Here is an 11,285-nt window from a genome sequence, read left to right on the forward strand (position 1 = left end):
ACCAGTCCTTCGCTCCCAAGCGAAGCTGGTTCAGCGCAAACCGAACCCTCAGATGCTCTGGACACGAGCAGGTATAGAAACAACCCTCAACATCGGTAATCCATCTCATAGCAGCAATCAGATCCTGCGTCCCATCAAACTCTGGTGGCTTCGTGTTGCTGAACTCTCTGTACAGCAACGAGTCACCCCCCTGCGGCCTGGCAGCAGCAACGGCTGCGGTGGCCGCAGCAACAACTGCATCAGTAAGAGCGGCGTACCGCTCATCAAAAGCCTCCATCATCGTGGTCTTGATAGACCCGAACATCTCTGGAATCTCAGCGCGGATGGCAGCAGCCACCTCATCATGAATCATCTGGCGGAGCTCCTCATCGCTCACAACCCCCTCGCTAGTCCCTGGCCGGTGGCGCGTCCCAACCATGATGTCTCTCTGAAATACAACACAAGATATCAGAGACTCGCTCGAGTATACTCGCACTCGATAACTCAACCCTACTTGCTCCTTAGTACCCAATGGATTCTTACTTAGGGTGCACACTGCTCCGGTGTCTTCAGTAGTACGGGCCCTATACTACCGTCCACACCGCATCAGCATTCACTCTAAGTCCTCCTCCTTGGATTCCAGATCACAAGTACACTACATCTCACTGGCATAGGCTACCCTTCGGTAGGCCTCCCAACAGCTCCTCACTGCTACCTATTCGCTCTCAAGCATCATATAGCAGCAAAATCATTCCTAGGCTAAGGCATCATAGATCAGGCCACTCTAGTCCTAATATGATCACCTAGCCTACTCTAGCATGCATAATATCTCATAATATCTCATAACACATAAGGTAAGGGTATTTTGGGAAATCACCGTTCGGGCGCTGGCTGATCGTACACACTGCTTCCTTCTGCCTTTCTCAAAATCTTTTATTCTTTTAGAAAAATTGTTTATTTTATGAAAACTTTCTCATCTCCTCAGTTTGAGTTCGGATTCATCCGAAGATGCACCCGAATCCCTCAAACCAAGGCTCTGATACCAACTTGTAACACCCAAATTTTCAAAACAATTTTTCATTTCAAAACATACTTTCCACCACATAAAAATCACAAAATCATAATAAATCTCTGTATCATCACAAAACATGTCCCAAGATCTCATATAAATAAATCCTCTCTCGTGTGTACGAATCATGCCGGCGCCTTCCCGCGATCCTCACTAGTACCTGAAACACATCACACAACAACTGTAAGCATAAAAGCTTAGTGAGTTCCCCAATATACCACATACAACACATACACCACTCGAGGCTACAATACGACCCTCCGATCCGATGTGTCTCAGCGGGACCCTCCAGTCCCGTAGCTCGTTGGACCCTTTGGTCCGGTCTGTATCGTTGGACCCTTCGGTCCGGTCTATATCGTTGGACCCTTCGGTCCGGTCTATATCGTTGGACCCTTCGGTCCGGTCTATACAAAACATAGCATACATATAACACAATGCACATAATCTCATACATAGCATACAAGACGCTCTGGTCTACACATAAATACCACTCTAGGTAATGTATAGTGAGAAGACTCACCTCGGATGTCTCGGATAATATCCCGCCCGTGTATATACTGATCTAGCCTCTGCCTATACACATAACATAATCATCTCAATCAATCACGACTCTCTAGGCTAGACTAGACTCTCACATGTCCTCTAAGAAGGCTAAAAGGCTATTTTACCCTTCAAACAGTCCACAAGTTCCATTGTTGACCAAACCCAAAAAGTCAACAAAAGTCAACGGTCAACCCTTGACCAGACTCGCCGAGTGCACAAATGTGACTCGGCGAGTTCAGTCGTGAACTCGAGTCCTCTATCCCCCTTCTGACTCACTGAGTCATTCCCCCAATTCGGCAAGTCACTCACTGTGTGATTCACGGGAAACCCTAACCCTACTCGCCGAGTCTGCCCTTGGACTCGGCGACTTCATGTCATGCACAAACTCAATTGACCTCCTGAGGTCAGATCTGTTCCTTAGAACCATAGATCTGACCTTCCCAAGCCTGATAATCACGTAAAGCTTGGATCTTGACACTCATGTGACGCCTAGGAGGCTTTACTTGGTGATTTAGCCCCAAAAACAACAACCTGAGCTCATTGCCTCCATAGCTCAACATAAAGCAAGCTGGAAAAAGCTCTTTAGACCACTATGTGTCCAGATCCGAAGTCTCAAAGTGAATAGGGGCCATATTCTCACAACTCCTTCCAATAAAAGACATAAAAACTCTACATCTATGGATTCCTTCAACAAAACAGATAAAGGGGCGACATAATACCTCAAAGATGAAGTCTTTTGCTCGAAATCCCCAGATGCACAACCTCCTTGGTCCCCTCCAAGCTGGAATCACCTCCTTCTTGTAAGAATCAATCACAAAGATCAAGAAATGGCTCCTTTCCTCTCACAAACGCTCTAGCTCTTTTAGGGTTTCTCTCTGGGGTTTGGTAGCCGCAAGTGACGGCCCTAAGGGCCTTTAAATAGGTCCCAAACCCAAGAAATTAGGGTTTCATTAAACAGCGTGGACTCGCCGAGTCCACGTATGGACTCGCCGAGTCCAGTCATTAATCCAGTCCAACAATGCGCGGCTCTACTCGGCGAGTCTAAGCGCCTACTCGCCGAGTCCCTCTCCAAAACTAAAAAATAATTAGATAAATACAGTACCTAGAAATCCGGATGTTACATGGTTATTTATTCAAAAGCGGTTAGATTACTCAATTTCCTTGATTCAATGTATACCGATCTTTCTTAAAATGTTTTAGATTAAATTATAGATTTGACCCCTGTGGTATAATGAAAATAGCAACTTTGGTCTAAATTTTGTTTTTTCATCACGTCGTCTTTATGGTTTCATCTTCTTACAAGTTTGGTCCCTCTATCGTTAAATCTAACCATTGAGGTGTTAACTTTTCATAAAATGACTATTTTGCCTATAAGCCTAACTTGAAATAACAATATACCATATGAACCAAATTTATAATCGACTTTCTCTCACATACAGACTCACACACACACAGATGGGGGAGGTAGAAGGTTTTTATCAAATAAAATATAGTTATAATATTAAATAAATAATAAGAAATTAAAAAAAATCATAATAAAGTCAGAAGACAGGGGTAAAAATGTATTTTTACATACACACTAAACGGACTATTTTTAACAAAGTTGGCTAGAGAGACCAAACTTGCAAGAAAATGAAATCACAATGATGATTTTTGTAAAGAAAAAAACTTGGATCAAAGTTGCTACTTTCACTATAAGACATGGATCATTTCTGTAATTTACTCGACAGGAATATATGATTCATGGAACAATGCAGCGGATAAGACCGGAGGGTGTGAGAGGGATGTTTCCCTCACTTTTTGTGGGCCACACCACCATTTCCCTCACTTTTCTTTCCCTCACCTAAAACCCAAGAAATGGGTGGGAAGCTCCCCGCACTATTTTTTATATTTTTTTTAAAATATATTTCGTACATATATTATACACATTTTGTAGAGAATTAAAAACCATGAATTTTGATATATTTTTTATATTTTTTATATTTTTTTAGTAGGTATATAATTTTATAAATATTAAAAAGGTTTAAAAAAAAAGAAAAAAAAAAGATGTCCAATAGAATGAGGAGAGAGAGTGCGGCACCCCCTCCCCCCACCCCTTTCCCGCAGGAAGCTCCCCTCAGCCACGGTGTGGTGTTCCAAAGTGAGGGAAGGTTTCCCGCTCCACTCCGTCCGGCCTAACAGATGAAGCGGGTCTTAACCATGGTTTCTTTCGAGAGGTTTCTCTTCCCAAATCCCAAGTCCAAAGATTTTATGCCAACTTTTCCGGCTCCAAGTGTCACTTGTTTTTGAATATTATATTTGATAATAATGGAAGGGAATATTTGTTGTTGAATTTAATAAAATAAATAATACCAATTTAATAATTTATTTCAGGCGTGTACGGAGGTTAATGAAGAGTCCTGATCCTTTAGAAGAGCAATGTAGGAAGGAACTTCAACAACCCAAATTAGGGACAGCTGGTTTGTTTGGCTAACAGAAAATTGACATTGTTTTACCTTTATTTAACAGGGAATTTTCTAGAAACCAACGATGTATGAAACAACTTATTTAATCTGTGTATTCTATAACCTTAAACGGTTTGTGAATTTAGATTTAAATATCGAAAGGGTTCATCTCATTTCATTTTCATTTTGTTGGTATTATTATGTTTTTTGTTGTTAATGTTGGTATTGTTTCAAAAAAAATATAATTATTATATGTAATTCTAATATTATCTAGCTTTGTATTATTGAACATTATATTTTATCAATAAATGTTGCACATAATTGAGATGTGACAGTGGGACTCAGCTCCTTGGTATGATTATCTAATATATATTCTGATTACTTCCATATGACTGCCTTAACTTTTATCTTGAGATTACCACAAGAAGCTAAAAACTTAAAATTTCTTATTTACACAACTCTACCCACTTTACAGGAATGAGCCCTTCTTCTAGAGAAAAACAATAGACTTTAGTCCTCCTCTCTTAGAAGTTAGAATGCAACTATAACTGTATTGACAGTTATAAATAGCAGACCCAAAACCAATATCATCAATACATTTTCCTTCATTCTATGTTCTCTGGGTATCATCAAATAGAACCCATAATAATTACCAATCTTGAAATAATCATGGCAAAGTCTCACTTGTGAAAACCGTAGTCCTTCCCAAAACAAAGAGAACCAGCGACAACTCAATAAAGAAGATGGTGTTTATCAGACTCCTATCCACCGTCCATCCATACAAAGTAATCCCTCCCGGATTATTCTGCAAATACATCACTACAACAAAACTCAAATTAGACCAAATTCCAATACAGTTTAGGGTTTAGGGTTCAGCTTACCAAAAGCTTGTCTCCTATGGTAGGAAGACAGATGAGAAGCCAATTGCGTATTCGTAGGAAGGGGTATATAATTCATTGCCTCCAAATCACTTTCAGAAGACACACTCATCGCTTGATTAGAAACTCTCATATGAGACGCATCATCTGGACCACATGAAGCCAATGCATGCCATCTACTTGCTAATGCTGCAATCCCTTGAGCTCTATGAGAAATCTTCGCAGCAGCATTCAAACACAAAATCAACCCCACAACTTGCGCAATTGATGAAACCTGCAACAACACTTGATAAATCATCAACTGGTTCTGGTTTTGGGTTTTTATGGTTTAGGGTTTTTTGGTATCTGACTTACTGCAAAATCACCGCTGTTTATAAAGGTTACTTTGTTACTGAACTCGGTGATTTGAAACAGCATTGCAAATTGGCTTGATGTGACAACGGTGAACATGAGTATGAGATAGATTCGGAACCTATGGCTTATTTTTGAGAGATCATGGCGTAAACGAGCATGTTCCTCTATGAATACAAGAACATCGGTTTCTGTTTCCAAGAGTCTTCCATAATCATCAAACTGGATGATTTGTAAATTACAGACTAAATGGAACACGAGACATGCTGATAAATAGATGAAGTTTACATATGCCCATGACCAAGTCAAAGCAACAAGGATCCCTAAAGATTTCCACCATGATTCATTGTGCATGTATGTAATACGAATCACTTCACGGGCTATCTTTAAAATTAGACATGGCAGAGCCCATAATATTAGCAATCGTATAGTTTCCTGTGACAAATAAGACAAACAAAGCCCATTTATACAGTCATAGATTTACTCTAATGATATAGATGGATTCGAATTGGGAATTTACTTACAGAAATTTTTTGAATATACTCCTTTGAGAATCTTTCGACATGACCACTATACTGATCGACGAACAGAAACTTTCGAAGACCATATTTCCTCAAATTATGGGAAAGACAAAGCAGGGAAACAGCTGCCAAACAAGCATGTGAAGCAACGATGATAAGCTCAAAGCCTTTGATTTGGTAGAGATCACAATTCAAACAGTTGGTGGTCAGCCACAGCACAATTACAGGAACCGCAACTCCAATTACCAAAAACGTTACCCAAGAAATCCCAAATCTCAAAACAGTAGTTTGATCGAAACCCAACAAAATTAAAATCAATTTCAACCTTTGAAGGCTTTTATCAAGACGGGTTTCTTCTTCTTCGTCGTCCTCTTTTTGTTCTTGATCTTCTTCATTTAGGTTTTGGGTTTGGTCCGGAATGAGGGGAAGAAGAGGGGTTTTGATTGGGAGGTTTTCTTCTTTCGATTCCTGTTCTATTTGCGCTGGTGAGTGATCTGACATTTGGCACAAGAAAGTGTTACGTAATTGTCGGAGTTCATGCGAAATCTGTAGATTTTAGAGGAGGATTGGAATGGAAACCATTTAATTTGAACGCAGTTTGAATTTTAGGGTGCCTTTAAAGAGGAGAAATGGCATCGCTATCGTCTTTGCTTCAATCTCTAGGTTGTTCTTGCTCTACTTAACTTTTTTTCGGACGAATCTTCCGACTTTGTTCTTAAATATTTAGTGATTAAGTGGCTAAAGGTTTAAAGCTTAACCAAAAGAATAAACCTGTATACATAATACTACGGAAGAATTATTGTAGGATACGATAAAAAATTAGGGAGCTAAAATGTTTTTTTTTTTGGGGGGGACAGGGGGACTTGACCCTCACGAATTTTGAAATGGACTTATTTATCAAAACGATCATATAAAAGAGGGATACTATATTATTACCCAATGAATTGGTTTAAAACTCTCCAAAGTTATTTATTATTATTACTTTTTTTTTTTGGAAATTGAGTAATCTAACCATTTTTTGGGATTTTTTTTAAATATAATTTATTTATTATTATTATTATTATTATTATTATTATTATTATTATTATTTTGCAAAATAACCAAGTATTCCGGAATGAGTTGTTCCGAAACGAATTCTGGATTATTTTTCGGGTGGCCCGACCCATTTCATTGGATCCGAAATACTTATTCCGGATCAACCGTATATGTTCCGGATCGGGATTTTGAATTTCAAAATCCAGAATATAATTTGAGGCGACGATATCATTCCGGAAAGGCACATTCCGATTCCGACGTTCCGACTCGATTCCGACACGTAATCCCATCTCCGACATGCATCGACACCCATCTCCGACATGGAAGACGAGCACTACGACCCCGTTATTTTACGGGTACGTTCTTCGTTTTCTCTTTGTTTGTTTAAGGTTCCTATTTTTCTACTGTTACTTACTGTTCTGGAATTCATAGACCACCTCCGGAATGAACTGAAAACGTTCCAGAGTTTAAACTAAAGATGTCTTTGTTGTATGACCAATTGAAAAATAATTTAGATGTTTAGGTATTGTTGATTTACATCGAAATGTTGTGTTTCAGATCTTAAATTTTCATTCCGGAAGCCTCCAGAACGTGAAGAATTGTTCCGGAACACGATGAACTCGTCCGGAACATGAAGAACAGGTCCGAAACTGGTCTGGAATATTGGTCATTTCCATTTTAGAATAAAGTGATAACACCTTTTTTTTGTAGCACGACATGGTTTTTGATGCATCAATTACACTCCCGCGTAAACCCAAAATTGGCGGGGAAATTCTTGCGGCATTCAGAAACAGACCCGAATGCGAGACTATGTTCCGGAATACATGTTCCGGGAGGTGGTTAGACATTCCTAATATAGATGGGGATCATTTGCTTCTATATTACGTTTTTTGCCACGAAGTTGTCACCGACCCCCGAGCCAAGTAGAGGAAATGGTTTTTGAGATTGGGGGTTACACACTGTCTTTCGGGAAGAAAGAATTTTGTCTCATCACCGGCTTCCGGTTTGGTGACTATTTTCCTGTTTCTGCATCCGGGGCTGCCTTCCATTGCCGTGTCTTTCCTATGGTCTCGATGAATGTCTCGGTCAAATTACATCATGTTACAAATGTGTTTCAACATTCACTTAATGAGTTATCGGACGAGGATGCAGTCTGTGTATGTCTTCTATACCTGTTAGAGAATGGTTTCAATGGGCGGTTGGCTAAATAGCCTGTTACAGAAGAGTATTTCGCTTTGTTATCCAACCTTGATGAATTCAACATGTATAATATCGTCTATTTTATAATTATTGATTAATTAAATTACCTATCATTACTAATATTTTCTAGAAATTTAACTGTTAACTAATTTTTTATGTGGTAGATATCCATGGGGAGAATAATTTGGGATCAGTTGAACAAACAACTATATACTGTATTCAATAAGGTTGACAAACTTATACATCCAGAAGAACCGTAAGAGAATGAACCTCAAAAATTAACCTACACCCTACAAGGATTTTTATACGCTTTTAAGGTAAGTATATGATGAAAAATCTATTATTTATTTTTGTTTCATAACATTCTAACTATTTTTTATTTATTTGTTTGCTAACATTCAGATATGGATTCTTGAGACTTTTCCAGTGAACAGTTTGTTTGGTACCCGATAACAGAATGTGATCCCTCAGGCTGTTGCATGGTTAAAACTAAGGTCGTTACCAAAGACTCACTGCAACCAGCTTTTACAAATCGACGGCGTATGGCTACTTTATTATTTAAATATTTTATAATTTATGTTTATTTATAATTTTATAATTTTGTTAGCAGGCTAATAGACTCGTACAGAAGTTGGAGCCGACAGAGGATGAGATGCATGCTGAATGGTGGATAGTTAGCTCGACGTGGATTGATCGCCCTGATTTTCCCGACACTGAAGTTCACAGGGCACCTTCCCTAACACCATCACCCAAAAACTCCCCTACCCATGAGCCTCAAGAAAATAAGGCACAAATAGATGAACCATCTCACCCGCCACCACCACCACCGCCGGCCGCTGACCCATCAACTGGCAAGGACCGAATTATTGGTGACTTGCAGAACGAGGTCGGTCAATTGAAAAATGAGGTTCATGGATGTCATGAGAAGTTGTTGTTGTTAAGGCATGAGTGACCCTCGGCAACTGAAGTGTGTGAGCCATGCCGAAGAGATGATGATTCAAGGGAGTTGGCGACGAGTTAAGGCTCACCGGAGAGCCTTGTCTGTTTGGAGTTACACCGGAGAGAAAGAGACTACCGAAGAGTGAAGATTGTCTTTTGTCTTATATATATATATATATATATATATATATATATATATATATATATATATATATATATATAGTACAATGATTATCTTTATGTTGACATTTCGTGTAAGACTATCCAAATCAGTCATGGGTGTGGGTAGCATAGCCGACCTAGGAGGAGGAAGATAAAGAAAAAGGGAAGGCATTGGTAGCTCAAGTTCGAAGATACCACCAAGTTTGGTCTTCAGGGGATGAAGATGATGAACCAAACAACAAGAGAAAAAGAGGAAATATATGTCTTATTGCAACAGAGGAATATGGTTCATCCAATCTGAAGAAGAACTACTTCTACATAGCCAAAAAAAGGAACTCTCAGCATCGTGGAACAGGTAAAAATTATGATTCAGTCAAATAATTATAACATACATGAATGTGAACCTCATTTATACAGACTGACTCAAACGTGTGCTGACGTCCTTAAAGATTATAACAAAGCCTTAGATGAAAAGAACGTAGCGACCCAAGAGCTGTATCACTTGAGAGGAAGACTAGAAGACAAAAAGCTTAAGGTCATTATGTTAGAAAGGGATTTGTTATTAGAAAAATATGTTAGATTACTTTGTGAGACTCAGTTAGATATAACGTTCAATCAAATGGATTTAGCCCGCAATGAAATTGTACGTTTGAATCTTTTAATAGATAAATTGTTTAACAAAAGCGAGGCTATTAAGAACTTAGTGAAAAAATGGATATGTTGATAACTCTTATAACTGGGGATGGTCCAATGGTCATTCTACTGGAGAGAAATCTCCACCACGGTTTGACGCCGATCATCCTTATGTCCCACCTGACCGGACCTTTTACTATCCCATAAATGATAAGACCTATCATGAGGACTTACGATGTTATTTTGGAAAACTTCATGCCCTTAGCAATAACTGCGTAATAGATGAAATCATCCCATCGAGAACCTCTGAAAATTACCAGTCGCTACCTATCGCTGAAACAATCCATTCAGGATCTATTTTCGAGGTGGATGAGGAAATCATTGTGGAAAGACCTGACACACCTTCAACCTCACAGGTTGAAGAGGAAATAATCTTAGAAAAAACAGACTTACCTTCCAAGTCTACTGAGGACTTACCCATCTCATGCTCTACGGTACCCCAGTCCTTGTCCAAAACAGAAGTCTCACCGAAGACCTCTGTTAAGACAACATCAAAAATTCAACCTCTTCCTCTAGGGCTAAAATGGAAAATTTTGAAATTGGTCAATGCTCTCGATGTCATGAACTTTATAGTTCTAATGACTCATCTCCCAGACCTATACCGAAGACTCAACTTTTCAAAAGCAAAAGACCAAAATTGAACAAATCAGTTGTTTTTTCACCAAAAGAAGAGGCAAAACATGCTTTAATAGGGGAAATCAAAACTCAATTGGAAAAAGGGAAAACTGAATCAAATTTCAAAATAAGAATTTCAAGGAAAAAGGGTTTATCAAAACCTGCAGAGGAAAAATCATTTCAAAATCACTCTGCGGTAGTCAAATCATTTCAAAATCGCTATACGATAAACAAATCTTTTCAAAATCATTCAAAAGTAAAGAAAAAATTTCAAAACAACTCTGCGGTAGCTAAACCTTTTCAAACTCCTAGTCCATCAAAAACCAACAAGACTGTAGTGTCCATGTTCCAGACCAAGTCCTTACATAAATCAAAGGACTCTTCGGTCACCTAAAAATCCAATATTGGACAAAGAGACAAGTCTGCACTCCCTATCAATCCTAGTCAAAACAAAAACAAGACTCCTGGAAAGCTAAAGATAAAGTCTAGCATGTGGGTCAATGAAAAGAAACTTACCTTTAATTTCTACCCACCTGTGAAGAAGACACATCACACCCCAATCTCTTTTTCCAAACAAAAGACTAAAAATCTTGGACCAATTATCAAACAAACTTGGATAGAAAAGTCTTTTCCTCATTCCCAAGTCAAAACATCACACGTCACCGTCAGTTCCATGCATTCACGTGGTACGAACTTTTCGTACATTGGTACCGGCCCCAAACAGGTATTGGTACCCAAATTAAATCAATAATTGTGTAGACAATGTGCGAGGAGGACCATGCAGAAGAATGGTTAATCGATAGTGTCTGCTCCTTGCACGTGACGGGAATGTTAGAATACCTTTGTGACTTAGGCG

General features: G+C 39.0%; 1 protein-coding gene across 1 annotated transcript; it reads right to left on the bottom strand.

Moving 5' to 3' along the window:
* Nucleotides 1–4,461: 4,461 nt before the first annotated feature.
* Nucleotides 4,462–6,575, bottom strand: LOC145165840 (uncharacterized). Its single transcript, XM_079084746.1, has 4 exons — nt 5,789–6,575; nt 5,268–5,699; nt 4,917–5,187; nt 4,462–4,854 (listed from the first exon to the last, which is right to left on the bottom strand). Exons 1-4 carry the CDS (start codon nt 6,284–6,286, stop codon nt 4,703–4,705), a joined length of 1,353 nt encoding a protein of 450 aa, XP_078940872.1. The 5' UTR covers nt 6,287–6,575; the 3' UTR covers nt 4,462–4,702.
* Between the last annotated feature and the right edge of the window lie 4,710 nt (nt 6,576–11,285).

Source organism: Lactuca virosa, chromosome 3 (genome assembly GCF_052849685.1).
Source record: "Lactuca virosa cultivar CGN04683 chromosome 3, Lactuca_virosa_CGN04683_v6, whole genome shotgun sequence".
NCBI classification, from domain to species: domain Eukaryota; kingdom Viridiplantae; phylum Streptophyta; class Magnoliopsida; order Asterales; family Asteraceae; genus Lactuca; species Lactuca virosa.

Bases quoted from the DNA above. Each gene is read 5' to 3' on its own strand.
- LOC145165840 (XM_079084746.1), bottom strand. From the start codon at position 6,286: ATGTCAGATCACTCACCAGCGCAAATAGAACAGGAATCGAAAGAAGAA. The intron at 5,700-5,788 runs GTAAGTAAATTC...TATTTGTCACAG, and splicing joins AGTATATTCAAAAAATTTCT to GAAACTATACGATTGCTAAT. The intron at 5,188-5,267 runs GTAAGTCAGATA...GTGTTGTTGCAG, and splicing joins TAAACAGCGGTGATTTTGCA to GTTTCATCAATTGCGCAAGT.